The 27,782-nt window shown below is 37.8% G+C and overlaps 1 protein-coding gene across 1 annotated transcript; it reads left to right on the forward strand.

Annotated features, from left to right (window-relative positions):
- Positions 1-23,981: 23,981 nt before the first annotated feature.
- LOC130644159 (uncharacterized) lies at positions 23,982-25,787 on the forward strand. Its single transcript, XM_057449652.1, has 2 exons — positions 23,982-24,774; positions 24,848-25,787. Exons 1-2 carry the CDS (start codon positions 24,086-24,088, stop codon positions 25,617-25,619), a joined length of 1,461 nt encoding a protein of 486 aa, XP_057305635.1. The 5' UTR covers positions 23,982-24,085; the 3' UTR covers positions 25,620-25,787.
- The last annotated feature ends 1,995 nt before the right edge of the window (positions 25,788-27,782 follow it).

The raw sequence follows: 27,782 nt of genomic DNA on the forward strand, positions 1-27,782 counted from the left end.
AAAATACCCAGGGAGTAAACTCATTTCCCGAACGATTCTTGAAATTATTTTTCACCACTAAAACGCATGAGGCTTGTAGTTTTCAAAAATGATTTCATTTTTGATGAGACGCTGAATAAAAGGAGTTTAATCTCCGGCAAACCAAAACCCGCTATTTCCAGTAAATCCCGGACCCGGCCCGTATAGTCAAAAGTATACAAATAAAGTACCCAGGGAGTAAACTCATTTCCCGAACGATTTTTTAAATTATTTTTTCACCACTAAAACGCATGAGACTTGTAGTTTTCAAAAATGATTTCATTTTTGATGAGACGCTGAATAAAAGGAGTTTAATCGCCGGCAAACGAAAACCCGCAATTTCCCGCAAATCCAGGGCTTGGCCCGTATAGTCGAATGTATACAAAGAAAGTACCCAGGGAATAAACTCATTTCCCGAACGATTTTTTAAATTATTTTTTCACAACTAAAACGCATGAGACTTGTAGTTTTCAAAAATGATTTCATTTTTAATGAGACGCTGTTTAAAAGGAGTTTAATCGCCGGCACACGAAAACCTGCGATTGCCCGTAAATCCCGGGCTCGGCCCGTAAAGTCAAAAGTATACAAAGAAAGTACCCAGGGATTAAACTGATTTCCCGAACGATTCTTTTAATTATTTTTTCACCACTAAAACGCATGAGACTTGTAGTTCTCAGAAATGTTTTCACTCTTGATGAGACGCTGAATAAAAGAAGTTTAATCGCCGGCAAACGAAAACGCGCGATTTCCAGTAAATGCAGGGCTTGGCCCGTAAAGTCGAATGTATACAAAGAAAGTAAACTGGGAGTAAACTCATTTCCCGAACGATTTTTTAAATTATTTTTTCACAACTAAAACGCATGAGACTTGTAGTTTTCAAAAATAATTTCATTTTTAATGAGACGCTGAATGAAAGGAGTTTAATCTCCGGCAAACGAAAACCCGCGATTTCCCGTAAATCCCGGACCGGGCTCGTATAGTCAAAAGTATACAAAGAAAGTACGCAGGGAGTAAACTCATTTCCCGAACGATTCTTTAAATTATGTTTTTACCAATAAAACGCATGAGACTTGTAGTTTACAAAAATAATTTCATTTTTGATGAGACGCTGAATAAAAGACGTTTTATCGCCGGCAAACGAAAACCCGCAATTTCCCGTAAATCCCGGGCTTGGCCCGTATAGTCGAATGTATACAAAGAAAGTACCCAGGGAGTAAACTCCTTTCCCGAACGATTTTTTAAATTATTTTTTCCCAACTAAAACGCATGAGACTTGTAGTTTTCAAAAATAATTTCATTTTTAATGAGATTCTGAATAAAAGGAGTTTAATCGCCGGCACACGAAAACCCGCGATTTCCTGTAAATCCCGGGCTCGGCCCTTAAAGTCAAAAGTATACAAAGAAAGTACCCAGTGAGTGAACTGATTTCCCGAACGATTCTTAAAATTAATTTTCCACCACTAAAACGCATAAGACTTTTAGTTTTCAAAAACGATTTCTTTTTTGATGAAACGCTGAATAAAAGGAGTTTAATCTCCGACAAACGAAAACCCGCGATTTCCCGTAAATCCCGGGCTTGACCCGTATAGTCGAATGTATACAAAGAAAATACCCAGGGAGTAAACTCATTTCCCGAACGATTCTTCAAATTATTTTTCACCACTAAAACGCATGAGGCTTGTAGTTTTCAAAAATGATTTCATTTTTGATGAGACGCTGAATAAAAGGAGTTTAATCTCCAACAAACCAAAACTCGCGATTTCCAGTAAATCCCGGACCCAGCCCGTATAGTCAAAAGTATACAAATAAAGTACGCAGGGAGTAAACTCATTTCCCAAACGATTCTTTAAATTATTTTTTCACCACTAAAACGCATGAGACTTGTAGTTTTCAAAAATGATTTTATTTTTGATGAGACGCTGAATAAAAGAAGTTTAATCGCGGGCAAACGAAAACCCGCGATTTCCCGTAAATCCCGGGCTTGGCCCGTATAGTCGAATGTATACAAAGAAAGTACCCAGGGAGTAAACTCATTTCCCGAACGATTTTTTAAATTATTTTTTCACCACTAAAACGCATGAGACTTGTAGTTTTCAAAAATGATTTCATTTTTGATGAGACGCTGAATAAAAGGAGTTTAATCTCCGACAAACGAAAACCCGCCATTTCCCGTAAATCCCGGGCTTGACCCGTATAGTCGAATGTATACAAAGAAAATACCCAGGGAGTAAACTCATTTCCCGAACGATTCTTCAAATTATTTTTCACCACTAAAACGCATGAGGCTTGTAGTTTTCAAAAATGATTTCATTTTTGATGAGACGCTGAATAAAAGGACTTTAATCTCCGGAAAACCAAAACCCGCGATTTCCAGTAAATCCCGGACCCGGCCCGTATAGTCAAAAGTATACAAATAAAGTACGCAGGGAGTAAACTCATTTCCCGAACGATTCTTTAAATTATTTTTTCACCACTAAAACGCATGAGACTTGTAGTTTTCAAAAATGATTTCTTTTTTGATGAGACGCTGAATAAAAGAAGTTTAATCGCGGGCAAACGAAAACCCGCGATTTCCCGTAAATCCCGGGCTTGGCCCGTATAGTTGAATGTATACAAAGAAAGTACCCAGGGAGTAAACTGATTTCCCGAACGATTTTTTAAATTATTTTTTCACCACTGAAACGCATGAGACTTGTAGTTTTCAAAAATGATTTCATTTTTGATGAGACGCTGAATAAAAAGAGTTTAATCGCCGGCAAACGAAAACCCGCGACTTCCCGTAAATCCCGGACTCGGCCCGTATAGTCAAAAGTATACAAAGAAAGTACCCATGGAGTAAACTCATTTCCCGAACGATTCTTTAAATTATTTTTTCACCACTAAAACGCATGATACTTGTAGTTTTCAAAAATGATTTCATTTTTGATGAGACGCTGAATAAAAGGAGTTTAATCGCCGGCAAACGAAAACCCGCGATTTCCCGTATATCTCAGACTCGGCCCGTATAGTCGAATGTATACAAAGGAAGTTCCCAGGGAGTAAACTCATTTCCCGAACGATTTTTTAAATTAATTTTCCACGACTAAAATGCATAAGACTTGTAGTTTTCAAAAACGATTTCATTTTTGATGAGACGCTGAATAAAAGGAGTTTAATCTCCGGCAAACGAAAACCCGCGATTTCCCGTAAATCCCGTGCTTGGCCCGTATAGTCGAATGTATACAAAGAAAGTACCCAGGGAGTAAACTCCTTTCCCGAACGATTTTTTAAATTATTTTTTCACAACTAAAACGCATGAGACTTGTAGTTTTCAAAAATGATTTCATTTTTAATGAGACGCTGAATGAAAGGAGTTTAATCTCCGGGAAACGAAAACCCGCGATTTCCCGTAAATCCCGGACCGGGCTCGTATAGTCAAAAGTATACAAAGAAAGTACGCAGGGAGTAAACTCATTTCCCGAACGATTCTTTAAATTATGTTTTTACCAATAAAACGCGTGAGACTTGTAGTTTACAAAAATAATTTCATTTTTGATGAGACGCTGAATAAAAGACGTTTAATCGCCGGCAAACGAAAACCCGCAATTTCCCGTAAATCCCGGGCTTGGCCCGTATAGTCGAATGTATACAAAGAAAGTACCCAGGGAGTAAACTCCTTTCCCGAACGATTTTTTAAATTATTTTTTCCCAACTAAAACGCATGAGACTTGTAGTTTTTAAAAATGATTTCATTTTTAATGAGACGCTGAATAAAAGGAGTTTAATCGCCGGCACACGAAAACCCGCGATTTATCGTAAATCCCGGGCTCGGCCCGTAAAGTCAAAAGTATACAAAGAAAGTACCCAGGGAGTAAACTGATTTCCCGAACGATTCTTTTAATTATTTTTTCACCACTAAAACGCATGAGACTTGTAGTTCTCAGAAATGTTTTCATTCTTGATGAGACGCTGAATAAAAGAAGTTTAATCGCCGGCAAACGAAAACCCGCGATTTCCAGTAAATCCAGGGCTTGGCCCGTAAAGTTGAATGTATACAAAGAAAGTACCCAGTGAGTGAACTGATTTCCCGAACGATTCTTAAAATTAATTTTCCACCACTAAAACGCATAAGACTTGTAGTTTTCAAAAACGATTTCTTTTTTGATGAGACGCTGAATAAAAGGAGTTTAATCTCCGACAAACGAAAACCCGCGATTTCCCGTAAATCCAGGGCTTGACCCGTATAGTCGAATGTATACAAAGAAAATACCCAGGGAGTAAACTCATTTCCCGAACGATTCTTCAAATTATTTTTCACCACTAAAACGCATGAGGCTTGTAGTTTTCAAAAATGATTTCATTTTTGATGAGACGCTGAATAAAAGAAGTTTAATCGCGGGCAAACGAAAACCCGCGATTTCCCGTAAATCCCGGGCTTGGCCCGTATAGTCGAATGTATACAAAGAAAGTACCCAGGGAGTAAACTCCTTTCCCGAACGATTTTTTAAATTATTTTTTTACCACTAAAACGCATGAGACTTGTAGTTTTCAAAAATGATTTCATTTTTGATGAGACGCTGAATAAAAGGAGTTTAATCTCCGACAAACGAAAACCCGCGATTTCGCGTAAATCCCGGGCTTGACCCGTATAGTCGAATGTATACAAAGAAAATACCCAGGGAGTAAACTCATTTCCCGAACGATTCTTCAAATTATTTTTTACCACTAAAACGCATGAGGCTTGTAGTTTTCAAAAATGATTTCATTTTTGATGAGACGCTGAATAAAAGGAGTTTAATCTCTGGCAAACCAAAACCCGCGATTTCCAGTAAATCCCGGACCCGGCCCGTATAGTCAAAAGTATACAAATAAAGTACGCAGGGAGTAAACTCATTTCCCGAACGAATCTTTAAATTATTTTTTCACCACTAAAACGCATGAGACTTGTAGTTTTCAAAAATGATTTCATTTTTGATGAGACGCTGAATAAAAGAAGTTTAATCGCGGGCAAACGAAAACCCGCGATTTCCCGTAAATCCCGGGCTTGGCCCGTATAGTCGAATGTATACAAAGAAAGTACCCAGGGAGTAAACTCCTTTCCCGAACGATTTTTTAAATTATTTTTTCACCACTAAAACGCATGAGACTTGTAGTTTTCAAAAATGATTTCATTTTTGATGAGACGCTGAATAAAAGGAGTTTAATCTCCGACAAACGAAAACCCGCGATTTCCCGTAAATCCCGGGCTTGACCCGTATAGTCGAATGTATGCAAAGAAAATACCCAGGGAGTAAACTCATTTCCCGAACGATTCTTCAAATTATTTTTCACCACTAAAACGCATGAGGCTTGTAGTTTTCAAAAATGATTTCATTTTTGATGAGACGCTGAATAAAAGGAGTTTAATCTCCGGCAAACCAAAACCCGCGATTTCCAGTAAATCCCGGACCCGGCCGGTATAGTCAAAAGTATACAAATAAAGTACGCAGGGAGTAAACTCATTTCCCGAACGATTCTTTAAATTATTTTTTCACTACTAAAACGCATGAGACTTGTAGTTTTCAAAAATGATTTCATTTTTGATGAGACGCTGAATAAAAGAAGTTTAATCGCGGGCAAACGAAAACCCGCGATTTCCCGTAAATCCCGGGCTTGGCCCGTATAGTCGAATGTATACAAAGAAAGTACCCAGGGAGTAAGCTCATTTCCCGAACGATTTTTTAAATTATTTTTTCACCACTAAAACGCATGAGACTTGTAGTTTTCAAAAATGATTTCATTTTTGATGAGACGCTGAATAAAAAGAGTTTAATCGCCGGCAAACGAAAACCCGCGATTTCCAGTAAATCCCGGACCCGGCCGGTATAGTCAAAAGTATACAAATAAAGTACGCAGGGAGTAAACTCATTTCCCGAACGATTCTTTAAATTATTTTTTCACTACTAAAACGCATGAGACTTGTAGTTTTCAAAAATGATTTCATTTTTGATGAGACGCTGAATAAAAGAAGTTTAATCGCGGGCAAACGAAAACCCGCGATTTCCCGTAAATCCCGGGCTTGGCCCGTATAGTCGAATGTATACAAAGAAAGTACCCAGGGAGTAAGCTCATTTCCCGAACGATTTTTTAAATTATTTTTTCACCACTAAAACGCATGAGACTTGTAGTTTTCAAAAATGATTTCATTTTTGATGAGACGCTGAATAAAAAGAGTTTAATCGCCGGCAAACGAAAACCCGCGATTTCCCGTAAATCCCGGACTCGGCCCGTATAGTCAAAAGTATACAAAGAAAGTACCCAGGAAGTAAACTCATTTCCCGAACGATTCTTTAAATTACTTTTTCACCACTAAAACGCATGATACTTGTAGTTTTCAAAAATGCTTTCATTTTTGATGAGACGCTGAATAAAAGGAGTTTAATCGCCGGCAAACGAAAACCCGCGATTTCCCGTATATATCAGACTCGGCCCGTATAGTCGAATGTATACAAAGGAAGTACCCAGGGAGTAAACTCATTTCCCGAACGATTTTTTAAATTAATTTTCACCACTAAAACGCACGAGGCTTGTAGTTTTCAAAAATGATTTCATTTTTGATGAGACGCTGAATAAAAGAAGTTTAATCGCGGGCAAACGAAAACCCGCGATTTCCCGTAAATCCCGGGCTTGGCCCGTATAGTCGAATGTATACAAAGAAAATACCCAGGGAGTAAACTCATTTCCCGAACGATTCTTCAAATTATTTTTCACCACTAAAACGCATGAGGCTTGTAGTTTTCAAAAATGATTTCATTTTTGATGAGACGCTGAATAAAAGGAGTTTAATCTCTGGCAAACCAAAACCCGCGATTTCCAGTAAATCCCGGACCCGGCCCGTATAGTCAAAAGTATACAAATAAAGTACGCAGGGAGTAAACTCATTTCCCGAACGATTCTTTAAATTATTTTTTCACCACTAAAACGCATGAGACTTGTAGTTTTCAAAAATGATTTCATTTTTGATGAGACGCTGAATAAAAGAAGTTTAATCGCGGGCAAACGAAAACCCGCGATTTCCCGTAAATCCCGGACTCGGCCCGTATAGTCAAAAGTATACAAAGAAAGTACCCAGGAAGTAAACTCATTTCCCGAACGATTCTTTAAATTACTTTTTCACCACTAAAACGCATGATACTTGTAGTTTTCAAAAATGCTTTCATTTTTGATGAGACGCTGAATAAAAGGAGTTTAATCGCCGGCAAACGAAAACCCGCGATTTCCCGTATATATCAGACTCGGCCCGTATAGTCGAATGTATACAAAGGAAGTACCCAGGGAGTAAACTCATTTCCCGAACGATTTTTTAAATTAATTTTCACCACTAAAACGCACGAGGCTTGTAGTTTTCAAAAATGATTTCATTTTTGATGAGACGCTGAATAAAAGAAGTTTAATCGCGGGCAAACGAAAACCCGCGATTTCCCGTAAATCCCGGGCTTGGCCCGTATAGTCGAATGTATACAAAGAAAATACCCAGGGAGTAAACTCATTTCCCGAACGATTCTTCAAATTATTTTTCACCACTAAAACGCATGAGGCTTGTAGTTTTCAAAAATGATTTCATTTTTGATGAGACGCTGAATAAAAGGAGTTTAATCTCTGGCAAACCAAAACCCGCGATTTCCAGTAAATCCCGGACCCGGCCCGTATAGTCAAAAGTATACAAATAAAGTACGCAGGGAGTAAACTCATTTCCCGAACGATTCTTTAAATTATTTTTTCACCACTAAAACGCATGAGACTTGTAGTTTTCAAAAATGATTTCATTTTTGATGAGACGCTGAATAAAAGAAGTTTAATCGCGGGCAAACGAAAACCCGCGATTTCCCGTAAATCCCGGGCTTGGCCCGTATAGTCGAATGTATACAAAGAAAGTACCCAGGGAGTAAACTCCTTTCCCGAACGATTTTTTAAATTATTTTTTCACCACTAAAACGCATGAGACTTGTAGTTTTCAAAAATGATTTCATTTTTGATGAGACGCTGAATAAAAGGAGTTTAATCTCCGACAAACGAAAACCCGCGATTTCCCGTAAATCCCGGGCTTGACCCGTATAGTCGAATGTATGCAAAGAAAATACCCAGGGAGTAAACTCATTTCCCGAACGATTCTTCAAATTATTTTTCACCACTAAAACGCATGAGGCTTGTAGTTTTCAAAAATGATTTCATCTTTGATGAGACGCTGAATAAAAGGAGTTTAATCTCCGGCAAACCAAAACCCGCGATTTCCAGTAAATCCCGGACCCGGCCGGTATAGTCAAAAGTATACAAATAAAGTACGCAGGGAGTAAACTCATTTCCCGAACGATTCTTTAAATTATTTTTTCACCACTAAAACGCATGAGACTTGAAGTTTTCAAAAATGATTTCATTTTTGATGAGACGCTGAATAAAAGAAGTTTAATCGCGGGCAAACGAAAACCCGCGATTTCCCGTAAATCCCGGGCTTGGCCCGTATAGTCGAATGTATACAAAGAAAGTACCCAGGGAGTAAGCTCATTTCCCGAACGATTTTTTAAATTATTTTTTCACCACTAAAACGCATGAGACTTGTAGTTTTCAAAAATGATTTCATTTTTGATGAGACGCTGAATAAAAAGAGTTTAATCGCCGGCAAACGAAAACCCGCGATTTCCCGTAAATCCCGGACTCGGCCCGTATAGTCAAAAGTATACAAAGAAAGTACCCAGGAAGTAAACTCATTTCCCGAACGATTCTTTAAATTATTTTTTCACCACTAAAACGCATGATACTTGTAGTTTTCAAAAATGCTTTCATTTTTGATTAGACGCTGAATAAAAGGAGTTTAATCGCCGGCAAACGAAAACCCGCGATTTCCCGTATATATCAGACTCGGCCCGTATAGTCGAATGTATACAAAGGAAGTACCCAGGGAGTAAACTCATTTCCCGAACGATTTTTTAAATTAATTTTCACCACTAAAACGCATGAGGCTTGTAGTTTTCAAAAATGATTTCATTTTTGATGAGACGCTGAATAAAAGAAGTTTAATCGCGGGCAAACGAAAACCCGCGATTTCCCGTAAATTCCGGGCTTGGCCCGTATAGTCGAATGTATACAAAGAAAGTACCCAGGGAGTAAACTCCTTTCCCGAACGATTTTTTAAATTATTTTTTCACCACTAAAACGCATGAGACTTGTAGTTTTCAAAAATGATTTCATTTTTGATGAGACGCTGAATAAAAGGAGTTTAATCTCCGACAAACGAAAACCCGCGATTTCCCGTAAATCCCGGGCTTGACCCGTATAGTCGAATGTATACAAAGAAAATACCCGGCGAGTAAACTCATTTCCCGAACGATTCTTCAAATTATTTTTCACCACTAAAACGCATGAGGCTTGTAGTTTTCAAAAATGATTTCATTTTTGATGAGACGCTGAATAAAAGGAGTTTAATCTCCGGCAAACCAAAACCCGCGATTTCCAGTAAATCCCGGACCCGGCCCGTATAGTCAAAAGTATACAAATAAAGTACGCAGGGAGTAAACTCATTTCCCGAACGATTCTTTAAATTATTTTTTCACCACTAAAACGCATGAGACTTGTAGTTTTCAAAAATGATTTCATTTTTGATGAGACGCTGAATAAAAAAAGTTTAATCGCGGGCAAACGAAAACCCGCGATTTCCCGTAAATCCCGGGCTTGGCCCGTATAGTCGAATGTATACAAAGAAAGTACCCAGGGAGTAAGCTCATTTCCCGAACGATTTTTTAAATTATTTTTTCACCACTAAAACGCATGAGACTTGTAGTTTTCAAAAATGATTTCATTTTTGATGAGACGCTGAATAAAAAGAATTTAATCGCCGGCAAACGAAAACCCGCGATTTCCCGTAAATCCCGGACTCGGCCCGTATAGTCAAAAGTATACAAAGAAAGTACCCAGGAAGTAAACTCATTTCCCGAACGATTCTTTAAATTATTTTTTCACCACTAAAACGCATGATACTTGTAGTTTTCAAAAATGCTTTCATTTTTGATGAGACGCTGAATAAAAGGAGTTTAATCGCCGGCAAACGAAAACCCGCGATTTCCCGTAAATCCCGGGCTTGGCCCGTATAGTCGAATGTATACAAAGAAAGTACCCAGGAAGTAAACTCATTTCCCGAACGATTCTTTAAATTATTTTTTAACCACTAAAACGCATGATACTTGTAGTTTTCAAAAATGATTTCATTTTTGATGAGACGCTGAATAAAAGGAGTTTAATCTCCGACAAACGAAAACCCGCCATTTCCCGTAAATCCCGGGCTTGACCCGTATAGTCGAATGTATACAAAGAAAATACCCAGGGAGTAAACTCATTTCCCGAACGATTCTTCAAATTATTTTTCACCACTAAAACGCATGAGGCTTGTAGTTTTCAAAAATGATTTCATTTTTGATGAGACGCTGAATAAAAGGAGTTTAATCTCCGACAAACGAAAACCCGCGATTTCCCGTAAATCCCGGGCTTGACCCGTATAGTCGAATGTATACAAAGAAAATACCCAGGGAGTAAACTCATTTCCCGAACGATTCTTCAAATTATTTTTCACCACTAAAACGCATGAGGCTTGTAGTTTTCAAAAATGATTTCATTTTTGATGAGACGCTGAATAAAAGGAGTTTAATCTCCGGCAAACCAAAACCCGCGATTTCCAGTAAATCCCGGACCCGGCCCGTATAGTCAAAAGTATACAAATAAAGTACGCAGGGAGTAAACTCATTTCCCGAACGATTCTTTAAATTATTTTTTCACCACTAAAACGCATGAGACTTGTAGTTTTCAAAAATGATTTCATTTTTGATGAGACGCTGAATAAAAGAAGTTTAATCGCGGGCAAACGAAAACCCGCGATTTCCCGTAAATCCCGGGCTTGGCCCGTATAGTCGAATGTATACAAAGAAAGTACCCAGGGAGTAAGCTCATTTCCCGAACGATTTTTTAAATTATTTTTTCACCACTAAAACGCATGAGACTTGTAGTTTTCAAAAATGATTTCATTTTTGATGAGACGCTGAATAAAAAGTGTTTAATCGCCGGCAAACGAAAACCCGCGATTTCCCGTAAATCCTGGACTCGGCCCGTATAGTCAAAAGTATACAAAGAAAGTACCCAGGAAGTAAACTCATTTCCCGAACGATTCTTTAAATTATTTTTTCACCACTAAAACGCATGATACTTGTAGTTTTCAAAAATGCTTTCATTTTTGATGAGACGCTGAATAAAAGGAGTTTAATCGCCGGCAAACGAAAACCCGCGATTTCTCGTATATCTCAGACTCGGCCCGTATAGTCGAATGTATACAAAGGAAGTACCCAGGGAGTAAACTCATTTCCCGAACGATTTTTTAAATTAATTTTCCACGACTAAAACGCATAAGACTTGTAGTTTTCAAAAACGATTTCATTTTTGATGAGACGCTGAATAAAAGGAGTTTAATCTCCGGCAAACGAAAACCCGTGATTTCCCGTAAATCCCGGGCTTGGCCCGTATAGTCGAATGTATACAAAGAAAGTACCCAGGGAGTAAACTCCTTTCCCGAACGATTTTTTAAATTATTTTTTCCCAAATAAAACGCATGAGACTTGTAGTTTTCAAAAATGAATTCATTTTTAATGAGACGCTGAATAAAAGGAGTTTAATCGCCGGCAGACGAAAACCTGCGATTTCCCGTAAATCCCGGGCTCGGCCCGTAAAGTCAAAAGTATACAAAGAAAGTACCCAGGGAGTAAACTGATTTCCCGAACGATTCTTTTAATTATTTTTTCACCACTAAAACGCATGAGACTTGTAGTTCTCAGAAATGTTTTCATTCTTGATGAGACGCTGAATAAAAGAAGTTTAATCGCCGGCAAACTAAAACCCGCGATTTCCAGTAAATCCAGGGCTTGGCCCGTAAAGTCGAATGTATACAAAGAAAGTACCCAGTGAGTGAACTGATTTCCCGAACAATTCTTAAAATTAATTTTCCACCACTAAAACACATAAGACTTGTAGTTTTCAAAAACGATTTCTTTTTTGATGAGACGCTGAATAAAAGGAGTTTAATCTCCGACAAACGAAAACCCGCGATTTCCCGTAAATCCCGGGCTTGACCCGTATAGTCGAATGTATACAAAGAAAATACCCAGGGAGTAAACTCATTTCCCGAACGATTCTTCAAATTATTTTTCACCACTAAAACGCATGAGGCTTGTAGTTTTCAAAAACGATTTCATTTTTGATGAGACGCTGAATAAAAGGAGTTTAATCTGCGGCAAACCAAAACCCGCGATTTCCAGTAAATCCCGGACCCGGCCCGTATAGTCAAAAGTATAAAAATAAAGTACGCAGAGAATAAACTCATTTCCCGAACGATTCTTTAAATTATGTTTTCACCAATAAAACGCATGAGACTTGTAGTTTTCAAAAATGATTTCATTTTTGATGAGACGCTGAATAAAATAAGTTTAATCGCGGGCAAACGAAAACCCGCAATTTCCCGTAAATCCCGGGCTTGGCCCGTATAGTCGAATGTATACAAAGAAAGTACCCAGTGAGTGAACTGATTTCCCGAACGATTCTTAAAATTAATTTTCCACCACTAAAACACATAAGACTTGTAGTTTTCAAAAACGATTTCTTTTTTGATGAGACGCTGAATAAAAGGAGTTTAATCTCCGACAAACGAAAACGCGCGATTTCCTGTAAATCCCGGGCTTGACCCGTATAGTCGAATGTATACAAAGAAAATACCCAGGGAGTAAACTCATTTCCCGAACGATTCTTCAAATTATTTTTCACCACTAAAACGCATGAGGCTTGTAGTTTTCAAAAATGATTTCATTTTTGATGAGACGCTGAATAAAAGGAGTTTAATCTCCGGCAAACCAAAACCCGCGATTTCCAGTAAATCCCGGACCCGGCCCGTATAGTCAAAAGTATACAAATAAAGTACGCAGGGAGTAAACTCATTTCCCGAACGATTCTTTAAATTATTCTTTCACCACTAAAACGCATGAGACTTGTAGTTTTCAAAAATGATTTCATTTTTGATGAGACGCTGAATAAAAGAAGTTTAATCGCGGGCAAACGAAAACCCGCGATTTCCCGTAAATCCCGGGTTGGCCCGTATAGTCGAATGTATACAAAGAGAGTACCCAGGAGTAAACTCATTTCCCGAACGATTATTTAAATTATTTTATCACCACTAAAACGCACGAGACTTGTAGTTTTCAAAAATGATTTCATTTTTGATGAGACGCTGAATAAAAAGAGTTTAATCGCCGGCAAACGAAAACCCGCGATTTCCCGTAAATCCCGGACTCGGCCCGTATAGTCAAAAGTATACAATGAAAGTACCCAGGGAGTAAACTCATTTCCCGAACGATTCTTTAAATTATTTTTTCACCACTAAAACGCATGAGACTTGTAGTTTTTAAAAATGATTTCATTTTTGATGAGACGCTGAATAAAAGAAGTTTAATCGCGGGCAAACGAAAACCAGCGATTTCCCGTAAATCACGGGCTTGGCCCGTATAGTCGAATGTATACAAAGAAAGTACCCAGGAGTAAACTCATTTCCCCAACGATTATTTAAATTATTTTTTCACCACTAAAACGCATGAGACTTGTAGTTTTCAAAAATGATTTCATTTTTGATGAGACGCTGAATAAAAATAGTTTAATCGCCGGCAAACGAAAACCCGCGATTTCCCGTAAATCCCGGACTGGGCCGTATAGTCAAAAGTATACAATGAAAGTACCCAGGGAGTAAACTCATTTCCCGAACGATTTTTTAAATTATTTTTTCACCACTAAAACGCACGAGACTTGTAGTTTTCAAAAATGATTTCTTTTTTGATGAGACGCAGAATAAAAGGAGTTTAATCGCCGGCAAAAGAAAACCCACGATTTCCCGTAAATCCCGGACTCGGCCCATATAGTAAAAAGTATACAACGAAAGTACCCAGGGAGTAAACTGATTTCCCGAACGATTCTTTAAATTATTTTTTCACCACTAAAACGCATGAGACTTGTAGTTTTTAAAAATGATTTAATTTTTAATGAGACGCTGAATAAAAGGAGTTTAATCTCCGGCAAACGAAAACCCGCGATTTCCCCTAAATCCCGGACCCGGCCCGTATAGTATATTCAAAAGTATACAAAGAAAGTACGCAGGGAGTAAACTTATTTCCCGAACGATTCTTTAAATTATTTTTCACCACTAAAAGGCATGAGTCTTGTAGTTTTCAAAAATGATTTCATTTTTGATGAGACCCTGAATAAAAGGAGTTTAATCTCCGGCAAACCGAAACACGCGATTTCCCGTAAATCCTGGACCCGGCCCGTATAGTCAAAAGTATACAAATAAAGTACGCAGGGTGTAAACTCATTTCCCGAACGATTCTTTAAATTATTTTTTCACCACTAAAACGCATGAGACTTGTAGTTTTCAAAAATGATTTCATTTTTGATGAGACGCTGAATAAAAGGAGTTTAATCGCCGGCAATCGAAAACCCGCGATTTCCCGTATATCTAGGACTCGGCCCGTATAGTGGAATGTATACAAAAGAAGTACCCAGGGAGTAAACTCATTTTCCGAACGATTTTTTAAATTAATTTTTTACCACTAAAACGCATAAGACTTGTAGTTTTCAAAAACGATTTCATTTTTGATGAGACGCTGAATAAATGGAGTTTAATCTCCGGCAAACGAAAACCCGCGATTTCCCGTAAATCCCGGACCCGGCCCGTATAGTCAAAAGTATACAAAGAAAGTACGCAGGGAGTAAACTCATTTCCCGAACGATTCTTTAAATTATTTTTTCACCAGTAAAACGCATGAGTCTTGTGGTTTTCAAAAATGATTTCATTTTTGATGAGACGCTGAATAAAAGAAGTTTAATCGCCGGCAAACGAAAACCCGCGATTTCCCGTAAATCCCGGGCTTGGCCCGTATAATCGAATGTATACAAAGAAAGTACCCAGGGAGTAAACTCATTTCCCGAACGATTGTTTAAATTATTTTTTCACCACTAAAACGCATGAGACTTGTGGTTTTCAAAAAAGATTTCATTTTTGATAAGACGCTGAAAAAAGGAATTTAATCTCCAGAAAACGAAAACCCGCGATTTCCCGTAAATCTCGGACTCGGCCCGTATAATCAAAAGTATACAAAGAAAGTACCCAGGGAGTAAACTCATTTCCCGAACGATTCTTTAAATTAATTTTCCACCACTAAAACGCATGAGACTTGTAGTTTTCAAAAATGATTTCATTTTTGATGAGACGCTGAATAAAAAGAGTTTAATCGCCGGCAAACGAAAACCCGCGATTTCCCGTAAATCCCGGACTCGACCCGTATAGTCAAAAGTATACAAAGAAAGTACCCAGGGGGTGAACTCATTTCCCGAACGATTTTTTAAATTATTTTTTCACCACTAAAACGCATGAGACTTGTAGTTTTCAAAAATGATTTCATTTTTGATGAGACGCTGAATAAAAGGAGTTTAATCGCCGGCAAACAAAAACCCGCGATTTCCCGTAAATCCCGGACTCGGCCCGTATAGTCAAAATTATACAAAGAAAGTACCCAGGGAGTAAACTCATTTCCCGAACGATTCTTAAAATTATTTTTTCACCACTAAAACGCATGAGACTTGTAGTTTTCAAAAATGATTTCATTTTTGATGAGACGCTGAATAAAAGGAGTTTAATCGCCGGCAATCGAAAACCCGCGATTTCCCGTATATCTAGGACTCGGCCCGTATAGTGGAATGTATACAAAGGAAGTACCCAGGGAGTAAACTCATTTTCCGAACGATTTTTTAAATTAATTTTTTACCACTAAAACGCATAAGACTTGTAGTTTTCAAAAACGATTTCATTTTTGATGAGACGCTGAATAAAAGGAGTTTAATCTCCGGCAAACGAAAACCCGCGATTTCCCGTAAATCCCGGACCCGGCCCGTATAGTCAAAAGTATACAAAGAAAGTACGCAGGGAGTAAACTCATTTCCCAAACGATTTTTCAAATTATTTTTTCACCACTAAAACGCATGAGACTTGTAGTTTTCAAAAATGATTTCATTTTTGATGAGACGCTGAATAAAAAGAGTTTAATCGCCGGCAAACGAAAACCCGCGATTTCCCGTAAATCCCGGACTCGACCCGTATAGTCAAAAGTATACAAAGAAAGTACCCAGGGGGTGAACTCATTTCCCGAACGATTTTTTAAATTATTTTTTCACCACTAAAACGCATGAGACTTGTAGTTTTCAAAAATGATTTCATTTTTGATGAGACGCTGAATAAAAGGAGTTTAATCGCCGGCAAACAAAAACCCGCGATTTCCCGTAAATCCCGGACTCGGCCCGTATAGTCAAAATTATACAAAGAAAGTACCCAGGGAGTAAACTCATTACCCGAACGATTCTTAAAATTATTTTTTCACCACTAAAACGCATGAGACTTGTAGTTTTCAAAAATGATTTCATTTTTGATGAGACGCTGAATAAAAGGAGTTTAATCGCCGGCAATCGAAAACCCGCGATTTCCCGTATATCTAGGACTCGGCCCGTATAGTGGAATGTATACAAAGGAAGTACCCAGGGAGTAAACTCATTTTCCAAACGATTTTTTAAATTAATTTTTTACCACTAAAACGCATAAGACTTGTAGTTTTCAAAAACGATTTCATTTTTGATGAGACGCTGAATAAAAGGAGTTTAATCTCCGGCAAACGAAAACCCGCGATTTCCCGTAAATCCCGGACCCGGCCCGTATAGTCAAAAGTATACAAAGAAAGTACGCAGGGAGTAAACTCATTTCCCGAACGATTCTTTAAATTATTTTTTCACCAGTAAAACGCATGAGTCTTGTGGTTTTCAAAAATGATTTCATTTTTGATGAGACGCTGAATAAAAGAAGTTTAATCGCCGGCAAACGAAAACCCGCGATTTCCCGTAAATCCCGGGCTTGGCCCGTATAATCAAATGTATACAAAGAAAGTACCCAGGGAGTAAACTCATTTCCCGAACGATTGTTTAAATTATTTTTTCACCACTAAAACGCATGAGACTTGTGGTTTTCAAAAACGATTTCATTTTTGATAAGACGCTGAAAAAAGGAATTTAATCTCCAGAAAACGAAAACCCGCGATTTCCCGTAAATCCCGGACTCGGCCCGTATAATCAAAAGTATACAAAGAAAGTACCCAGGGAGTAAACTCATTTCCCGAACGATTCTTTAAATTAATTTTCCACCACTAAAACGCATAAGACTTGTAGTTTTCAAAAACGATTTCATTTTTGATGAGACGCTGAATAAAAGAAGTTTAATCGCGGGCAAACGAAAATTCGCGATTTCCCGTAAATCCCGGGCTTGGCCCGTATAGTCGAATGTATACAAAGAAAGTACCCAGGGAGTAAACTCATTTCCCGAACGATTTTTCAAATTATTTTTTCACCACTAAAACGCATGAGACTTGTAGTTTTCAAAAATGATTTCATTTTTGATGAGACGCTGAATAAAAAGAGTTTAATCGCCGGCAAACGAAAACCCGCGATTTCCAGTAAATCCCGGACTCGACCCGTATAGTCAAAAGTATACAAAGAAAGTACCCAGGGAGTAAACTCATTTCCCGAACGATTTTTTAAATTATTTTTTCACCACTAAAACGCACGAGACTTGTAGTTTTCAAAAACGATTTCTTTTTTGATGAGACGCTGAATAAAAGGAGTTTAATCTCCGACAAACGAAAACGCGTGATTTCCCGTAAATCCCGGGCTTGACCCGTATAGTCGAATGTATACAAAGAAAATACCCAGGGAGTAAACTCATTTCCCGAACGATTCTTCAAATTATTTTTCACCACTAAAACGCATGAGGCTTGTAGTTTTCAAAAATGATTTCATTTTTGATGAGACGCTGAATAAAAGGAGTTTAATCTCCGGCAAACCAAAATCCGCGATTTCCAGTAAATCCCGGACCCGGCCCGTATAGTCAAAAGTATACAAATAAAGTACGCAGGGAGTAAACTCATTTCCCGAACGATTATTTAAATTATTTTTTCACCACTAAAACGCATGAGACTTGTAGTTTTCAAAAATGATTTCATTTTTGATGAGACGCTGAATAAAAAGAGTTTAATCGCCGGCAAATGAAAACCCGCGATTTCCCGTAAATCCCGGACTCGGCCCGTATAGTCAAAAGTATACAATGAAAGTACCCAGGGAGTAAACTCATTTCCCGAACGATTCTTTAAATTATTTTTTCACCACTAAAACACATGAGACTTGCAGTTTTCAAAAATGATTTCATTTTTGATGAGACGCTGAATAAAAGAAGTTTAATCGCGGGCAAACGAAAACCCGCGATTTCCCGTAAATCCCGGGCTTGGCCCGTATAGTCGAATGTATACAAAGAAAGTACCCAGGAGTAAACTCATTTCCCGAACGATTATTTAAATTATTTTTTCACCACTAAAACGCATGAGACTTGTAGTTTTCAAAAATGATTTCATTTTTGATGAGACGCTGAATAAAAAGAGTTTAATCGCCGGCAAACGAAAACCCGCGATTTCCCGTAAATCCCGGACTCGGCCCGTATAGTCAAAAGTATACAATGAAAGTACCGAGGGAGTAAACTCATTTCCCGAACGATTTTTTAAATTATTTTTTCACCACTAAAACGCACGAGACTTGTAGTTTTCAAAAATGATTTCTTTTTTGATGAGACGCAGAATAAAAGGAGTTTAATCGCCGGCAAAAGAAAACCCACGATTTCCCGTAAATCCCGGACTCGGCCCATATAGTAAAAAGTATACAACGAAAGTACCCAGGGAGTAAACTGAATTCCCGAACGATTCTTTAAATTATTTTTTCACCACTAAAACGCATGAGACTTGTAGTTTTCAAAAATGATTTAATTTTTAATGAGACGCTGAATAAAAGGAGTTTAATCTCCGGCAAACGAAAACCCGCGATTTCCCCTAAATCCCGGACCCGGCCCGTATAGTCAAAAGTATACAAAGAAAGTACGCAGGGAGTAAACTCATTTCCCGAACGATTCTTTAAATTATTTTTCACCACTAAAAGGCATGAGTCTTGTAGTTTTCAAAAATGATTTCATTTTTGATGAGACGCTGAATAAAAGAAGTTTAATCGCGGGCAAACGAAAACCCGCGATTTCCCGTAAATCACGGGCTTGGCCCGTATAGTCGAATGTATACAAAGAAAGTACCCAGGAGTAAACTCATTTCCCGAACGATTATTTAAATTATTTTTTCACCACTAAAACGCATGAGACTTGTAGTTTTCAAAAATGATTTCATTTTTGATGAGACGCTGAATAAAAAGAGTTTAATCGCCGGCAAACGAAAACCCGCGATTTCCCGTAAATCCCGGACTCGGCCCGTATAGTCAAAAGTATACAATGAAAGTACCGAGGGAGTAAACTCATTTCCCGAACGATTTTTTAAATTATTTTTTCACCACTAAAACGCACGAGACTTGTAGTTTTCAAAAATGATTTCTTTTTTGATGAGACGCAGAATAAAAGTAGTTTAATCGCCGGCAAAAGAAAACCCACGATTTCCCGTAAATCCCGGACTCGGCCCATATAGTAAAAAGTATACAACGAAAGTACCCAGGGAGTAAACTGATTTCCCGAACGATTCTTTAAATTATTTTTTCACCACTAAAACGCATGAGACTTGTAGTTTTCAAAAATGATTTAATTTTTAATGAGACGCTGAATAAAAGGAGTTTAATCTCCGGCAAACGAAAACCCGCGATTTCCCCTAAATCCCGGACCCGGCCCATATAGTCAAAAGTATACAAAGAAAGTACGCAGGGAGTAAACTCATTTCCCGAACGATTCTTTAAATTATTTTTCACCACTAAAAGGCATGAGTCTTGTAGTTTTCAAAAATGATTTCATTTTTGATGAGACCCTGAATAGAAGGAGTTTAATCTCCGGCAAACCGAAACACGCGATTTCCCGTAAATCCTGGACCCGGCCCGTATAGTCAAAAGTATACAAATAAAGTACGCAGGGTGTAAACTCATTTCCCGAACGATTCTTTAAATTATTTTTTCACCACTAAAACGCATGAGACTTGTAGTTTTCAAAAATGATTTCATTTTTGATGAGACGCTGAATAAAAGAAGTTTAATCGCCGGGAAACGAAAACCCGCGATTTCCCGTAAATCCCGGGCTTGGCCCGTATAGTGGAATGTATACAAAGAAAGTACCCAGGGGGTGAACTCATTTCCCGAACGATTTTTTAAATTATTTTTTCACCACTAAAACGCATGAGACTTGTAGTTTTCAAAAATGATTTCATTTTTGATGAGACGCTGAATAAAAGGAGTTTAATCGCCGGCAAACAAAAACCCGCGATTTCCCGTAAATCCCGGACTCGGCCCGTATAGTCAAAATTATACAAAGAAAGTACCCAGGGAGTAAACTCATTTCCCGAACGATTCTTTAAATTATTTTTTCACCACTAAAACGCATGACACTTGTAGTTTTCAAAAACGATTTCATTTTTGATGAGACGCTGAATAAAAGGAGTTTAATCTCCAGCAAACGAAAACCCGCGATTTCCCGTAAATCCCGGACCCGGCCCGTATAGTTAAAAATATACAAAGAAAGTACGCAGGAAGTAAACTCATTTCCCGAACGATTGTTTAAATTATTTTTTCACCACTAAAACGCATGAGACTTGTGGTTTTCAAAAACGGTTTCATTTTTGATGAGACGCTGAATAAAAGAAGTTTAATCGCGGGCAAACGAAAATTCGCGATTTCCCGTAAATCCCGGGCTTGGCCCGTATAGTCGAATGTATACAAAGAAAGTACCCAGGGAGTAAACTCATTTCCCGAACGATTTTTTAAATTATTTTTTCACCACTAAAACGCATGAGACTTGTAGTTTTCAAAAATGATTTCATTTTTGATGAGACGCTGAATAAAAAGAGTTTAATCGCCGGCAAACGAAAACCCGCGATTTCCCGTAAATCCCGGACTCGGCCCGTATAGTCAAAAGTATACAAAGAAAGTACCCAGGGAGTAAACTCATTTTCCGAACGATTTTTTAAATTATTTTTTCACCACTAAAACGCACGAGTCTTGTAGTTTTCAAAAATGATTTCTTTTTTGATGAGACGCAGAATAAAAGGAGTTTAATCGCCGGCAAACGAAAACCCGCGATTTCCCGTAAATCCCGGACTCGGCCCGTATAGTCAAAAGTATACAAAGAAAGTACGCAGGGAGTAAACTCATTTCCCGAACGATTCTTCAAATTATTTTTCACCACTAAAAAGCATGAGTCTTGTACTTTTTCAAAAATGATTTCTTTTTTGATGACAGGCTGAATAAAAGGAGTTTAATCTCCGGAAAACCGAAACACGCGATTTCCCGTAAATCCCGGACCCGGCCCGTATAGTCAAAAGTATACAAATAAAGTACGCAGGGTGTAAACTCATTTCCCGAACGATTCTTTAAATTATTTTTTCACCACTAAAACGCATGAGACTTGTAGTTTTCAAAAATGATTTCATTTTTGATGAGACGCTGAATAAAAGAAGTTTAATCGCCGGCAAACGAAAACCCGCGATTTCCCGTAAATCCCGAGCTTGGCCCGTATAGTGGAATGTATACAAAGAAAGTACCCAGGGGGTGAACTCATTTCCCGAACGATTTTTTAAATTATTTTTCCACCACTAAAACGCATGAGACTTGTAGTTTTCAAAAATGATTTCATTTTTGATGAGACGCTGAATAAAAGGAGTTTAATCGCCGGCAAACGAAAACCCGCGATTTCCCGTAAATCCCGGACCCGGCCCGTATAGTCAAAATTATACAAAGAAAGTACGCAGGAAGTAAACTCATTTCCCGAACGATTCTTTAAATTATTTTTTCACCAGTAAAACGCATGAGTCTTGTGGTTTTCAAAAATGATTTCATTTTTGATGAGACGCTGAATAAAAGAAGTTTAATCGCCGGCAAACGAAAACCCGCGATTTCCCGTAAATCCCGGGCTTGGCCCGTATAATCGAATGTATACAAAGAAAGTAACCAGGGAGTAAACTCATTTCCCGAACGATTGTTTAAATTATTTTTTCACCACTAAAACGCATGAGACTTGTGGTTTTCAAAAACGATTTCATTTTTGATAAGACGCTGAAAAAAGGAATTTAATCTCCGGAAAACGAAAACGCGCGATTTCCCGTAAATCCCGGACTCGGCCCGTATAATTGAAATTATACAAAGAAAGTACCCAGGGAGTAAACTCATTTCCCGAACGATTCTTTAAATTAATTTTCCACCACTAAAACGCATAAGACTTGTAGTTTTCAAAAACGATTTCATTTTTGATGAGACGCTGAATAAAAGGAGTTTAATCGCCGGCAAACGAAAACCCGTGATTTCCCGTAAATCCCGGGCTTGGCCCTTATAGTCGAATGTATACAAAGAAAGTACGCAGGGAGTAAACTCATTTCCCGAACGATTCCTTGTATTATTTTTTCACCACTAAAACGCATAAGACTTGTAGTTTTTAAAAACGATTTCATTTTTGATGCGACGCTGAATAAAAGGAGTTTAATCTCCGGCAAACGAAAACCCGCGATTTCCCGTAAATCCCGGACTCGGCCCGTATAGTCAAAAGTATACAAAGAAAGTACGCAGGGAGTAAACTCATTTCCCGAACGATTCTTCAAATTATTTTTCACCACTAAAAGGCATGAGTCTTGTAGTTTTCAAAAATGATTTCTTTTTTGATGACACGCTGAATAAAAGGAGTTTAATCTCCGGAAAACCGAAACACGCGATTTCCCGTAAATCCCGGACCCGGCCCGTATAGTCAAAAGTATACAAATAAAGTACGCAGGGTGTAAACTCATTTCCCGAACGATTCTTTAAATTATTTTTTCACCACTAAAACGCATGAGACTTGTAGTTTTCAAAAATGATTTCATTTTTGATGAGACGCTGAATAAAAGAAGTTTAATCGCTGGCAAACGAAAACCCGCGATTTCCCGTAAATCCCGGGCTTGGCCCGTATAGTGGAATGTATACAAAGAAAGTACCCAGGGAGTAAACTCATTTCCCGAACGATTTTTTAAATTAATTTTTTACCACTAAAACGCATAAGACTTGTAGTTTTCAAAAACGATTTCATTTTTGATGAGACGCTGAATAAAAGGAGTTTAATCTCCGGCAAACGAAAACCTGCGATTTCCCGTAAATCCCGGACCCGGCCCGTATAGTCAAAAGTATACAAAGAAAGTACGCAGTTAGTAAACTCATTTCCCGAACGATTCTTTAAATTATTTTTTCACCAGTAAAACGCATGAGTCTTGTGGTTTTTAAAAATGATTTCATTTTTGATGAGACGCTGAATAAAAGAAGTTTAATCGCCGGCAAACGAAAACCCGCGATTTCCCGTAAATACCGGGCTTGGCCCGTATAATCGAATGTATACAAAGAAAGTACCCAGGGATTAAACTAATTTCCCGAACGATTTTTTAAATTATTTTTTCACAACTTAAACGCATGAGACATGTAGTTTTCGAAAATGATTTCATTTTTGATGAGACGCTGAATAAAAGGAGTTTAATCGCCGGCAAACGAAAACCCGCGATTTCCCGTAAATCCCGGACTCGGCCCGTATAGTCAAAAGTATACAAAGAAAGTACCCAGGGAGTAAACTCATTTCCCGAACGATTGTTTAATTTATTTTTTCACCACTAAAACGCATGAGTATGGCGCGCCTAAGGGGACAAAATTAAAAAAACCCAAAAAATTAAACAAAAAAACTTTTTTCCAAGAAAAAAACATTTTTGATATTAAAATATATTAAAAAATACGAAAAAAAATTTTTTTTCGCAATTTTTTTTCTTTTTAGTTGAAAAAAATTATTACTTTTTGCAAAAAATGTTTTTTTCTTTTTTTGTGGCACCTGTCAATCAATCAATCAAAATTTCGACAAGTATGACTGTTCGGCATTTTATTTAAAATTCCGCGCAAAAATGAAGATGTTAGAAAAACAATGATGGCGGTATATGTTCCACATGTTACAGCTGCAATTACGTTTCTAAATGGTTTAGAAAGAAACAGGTTTTTGCCCTTGAATGAAATCGGGCAGGAAATTTACAACATTCAGTTTGACGAAATTATATGGAATTTAGCATCAATATACTTAGAGTACTTACAAGTGCCTGATATAAGTGATCGTATACCAGAAGTTATTAGGTCACTACAAAATTCTTATGAAGAACTAGTGAAACATCGTTGTCGAGGTGGTGATAAAAGCAATGCTTACATTAGTCCTAGAGCTGTGACTGGTGAGGTTGGCAGACCAAAGTATGAAGTGCCAAAGGAACAAGTCATTAGCTTGAAAAAGATCGGATATCAATGGAAGGACATTGCTCAAATGCTTGGTATTAGTATCAAAACACTCCGTCGTCGTCGTAAAGAATTTGATTTACCTTTTGGAGAAGCAGAATATTCAGACATAACTGATCAACAACTCGATGAAATAGTTCGAGAAGTGCTTTTGATACTCCCAAATTGCGGCGAAAGAATGGTAATAGGTGCAATTACCAGCAAACATATTAAGGTGAAAAGAGAAAGATTGCGACAATCAATCATGAGGGTAGACGCGTTGAGCAGGGTGATGAGACGAAGGAATTGTATACAAAGAAGGAGGTACAATGTGAAATCTCCAAATTCGCTGTGGTAAGTAAGTTTCCCTAATTAACAAACGGTGTTTGCGTTATGCCCATATCCATTTCTTAAAATATTCTTTTAGGCATATGGATGGTCATCATAAGTTAATTAGATGGCGCATTGTGTTTCACGGATGTATAGATGGTTATTCAAGATTAGTAACATTTCTCAGATGTAATTCAAATAACAGAAGCACTACCGTATTAGATCTATTTCTGGAAGCCATCAATAAATACAATGTCCCTAGGAGAATTCGCACTGACCACGGTACAGAAAATATTGAAGTGGCACGATGGATGCTGGGACACTTTGGTGTGGCCAGTAAGCCTGTCATAACTGGACTATCAGTGCATAATCAAAGAATCGAAAGGCTTTGGCGCGACTTAGGCATACAGGTGGTTGATTATTTTAAAGGCATTTTTTATTTCATGGAGCAGCAAGAAATGTTAGACCCCGTAAATGATGTAGATTTGTACGCATTGCATAGCGTGTTTTTGCCTAGAATTAATCGTGCTTGCGAGGAATTTGTGAAGCAGTGGAATAATCATCCTTTATCAACTGAAGGCAATAGAACGCCGTATCAGCTGTGGACTCAAGGCATGTATATGAACTGGCATTCTTCTGATAACGGTTTGAGACAGATAATGGAGGAAAATGAAAACATTGGTACACATGGAGTCGAACTTGACGGTCCAGCTCCTTTAATAGATTCGATCAACAACGTAAATGTTCCTGAGATAGCTCTGAATTTACCAGACAATTTTATGCAAAATATTGACCCACTTTCTGAAGACCACAATCACGGAATAAACTTGTACATTCAAACTCGTGAATTATTGGTACATGCGCTATGATAAGCTGATGTACGGTCGAATAACAAACAAACGATTTTAAGCTCTCGCGATGGAACATAATTTTATGTACAGGTTTCATAAATGAAAATTGATTCTTGCTTGGAAGTTTATCTTGGAACTTTTCAAAAATCGTTTCTCTGATTTCCTCCTCCTGAGCTTCAAGTAAAACTTCGAAGGCATTAACAATAAATCCTGATGATTGTAAATGTTCCTTTAATTCACCTTTCGGTATAACTTTAATCTTTGGTGAAGGAATTAACACAAGATCTTTCATGAATGTTGCAGATTTCCTTCGCTTAGAAGTATTACTATTGGTATTAGTAAAAGGTCTCTTGGTGGAAGATGGTAATCGTCTGCTGAGAGTGTTCCGATCTGCGTGTTCTAAAATAATTCAAAAATGACATTACAAAGGTCACAAAAATAGCTGTTACCCATACCAGCTCTTTCGGGAAAAATATATATTGTAGTCATTGTAACTTGGTTTTTAGCTAGATTGCTACTAGCTATATAAGTCACAAAACCAAAAAACTGAAAGTGGTTTGTGAAACAAAATAACGTAGCTTTTTACCATTTTTCTCTTGTCTATTTGGACGGAAGAGTAAATGTACAGCTTCTTCAACATTGTTTGATTCGCTGTTCTGCTCGGGCTTCTTTTTGTGCTGTTCCAAAGCACGAACAAGGTTGCTGAGGCCTTCAAGTGCAGAGCTCATGTTGTTTTCTTTTTGCGCCATTTTAAGAGTGCCACAGGAGGGCGAACAAAGTAATAATTTGCAGAACAGGTTACGCTGTCGAACAAAAATGATTGATTGATAGAGCCTGGCCGTCGGACAAAAATGTTCTCCAACTGTTTTTCATTTTTTTTCAAAAAAATGAACAATAAAATAAATCAAATTGTTTTTATATCTTTTTGTTTATTCGTTGTTGTTTTTTCATTATTATTTTTTAAAAATTTCAAAAAATAAGTATTTTCTTCAAAAAAACTGTTTTTTTACAAAAATATTCTTTTTTTAAATAACAAAATATTTTTTTAATTTTGTCCCCTCAGGCGCGCCATACATGAGACTTGTGGTTTTCAAAAACGATTTCATTTTTGATAAGACGCTGAAAAAAGAAATTTAATCTCCGGAAAACGAAAACCCGCGATTTCCCGTAATTTCCGGACTCGGCCCGTATAATCGAAATTTTACAAAGAAAGTACCCAGGGAGTAAACTCATTTCCCGAACGATTGTTTAAATTATTTTTTCACCACTAAAACGCATGAGACTTGTGGTTTTTAAAAAACGATTTCATTTTTGATAAGACGCTGAAAAAAGGAATTTAATCTCCGGAAAACGAAAACCCGCGATTTCCCGTAATTTCCGGACTCGGCCCGTATAATCGAAATTTTACAAAGAAAGTACCCAGGGAGTAAACTCCTTTCCCGAACGATTCTTTAAATTAATTTTCCATCACTAAAACGCATAAGACTTGTAGTTTTCAAAAACGATTTCATTTTTGATGAGAGGCTGAATAAAAGGAGTTTAATCGCCGGCAAACGAAAACCCGCGATTTCCCGTAAATCCCGGGCTTGGCCCTTATAGTCGAATGTATACAAAGAAAGTACCCAGGGAGTAAACTCATTTCCCGAACGATTTTTAAATTATTTTTTCACCACTAAAACGCATGAGACTTGTGGTTTTCAAAAATATTTTCATTTTTGATGAGACGCTGAATAAAAGAAGTTTAATCGCCGGCAAACGAAAACCCGCGATCTCCCGTAAATCTCGGACTCGGCCCGTATAGTCAAAAGTATACAAAGAAAGTACGCAGGGAGTAAACTCATTTCCCGAACGATTCTTCAAATTATTTTTCACCACTAAAAGGCATGAGTCTTGTAGTTTTCAAAAATGATTTCTTTTTTGATGACACGCTGAATAAAAGAAGTTTAATCGCCGGCAAACGAAAACCCGCGATTTCCCGTAAATCCCGGACTCGGCCCGTATAGTCAAAATTATACAAAGAAAGTACCCAGAGAGTAAACTCATTTCCCGAACGATTTTTTAAATTATTTTTCACAACTAAAACGCATGAGACATGTAGTTTTCGAAAATGATTTCATTTTTGATGAGACGCTGAATAAAAGGAGTTTAATCGCCTGCAAACGAAAACCCGCGATTTCCCGT

The sequence above is a fragment of the Hydractinia symbiolongicarpus genome, chromosome 5, assembly GCF_029227915.1.
Source record: "Hydractinia symbiolongicarpus strain clone_291-10 chromosome 5, HSymV2.1, whole genome shotgun sequence".
NCBI classification, from domain to species: domain Eukaryota; kingdom Metazoa; phylum Cnidaria; class Hydrozoa; order Anthoathecata; family Hydractiniidae; genus Hydractinia; species Hydractinia symbiolongicarpus.

Coding starts and splice junctions, on each gene's coding strand:
- LOC130644159 (XM_057449652.1), top strand. CDS start 24,086: ATGATGGCGGTATATGTTCCACATGTTACAGCTGCAATTACGTTTCTA. Junction 24,775..24,847: donor AAATCTCCAAATTCGCTGTG/GTAAGTAAGTTT, acceptor ATATTCTTTTAG/GCATATGGATGGTCATCATA.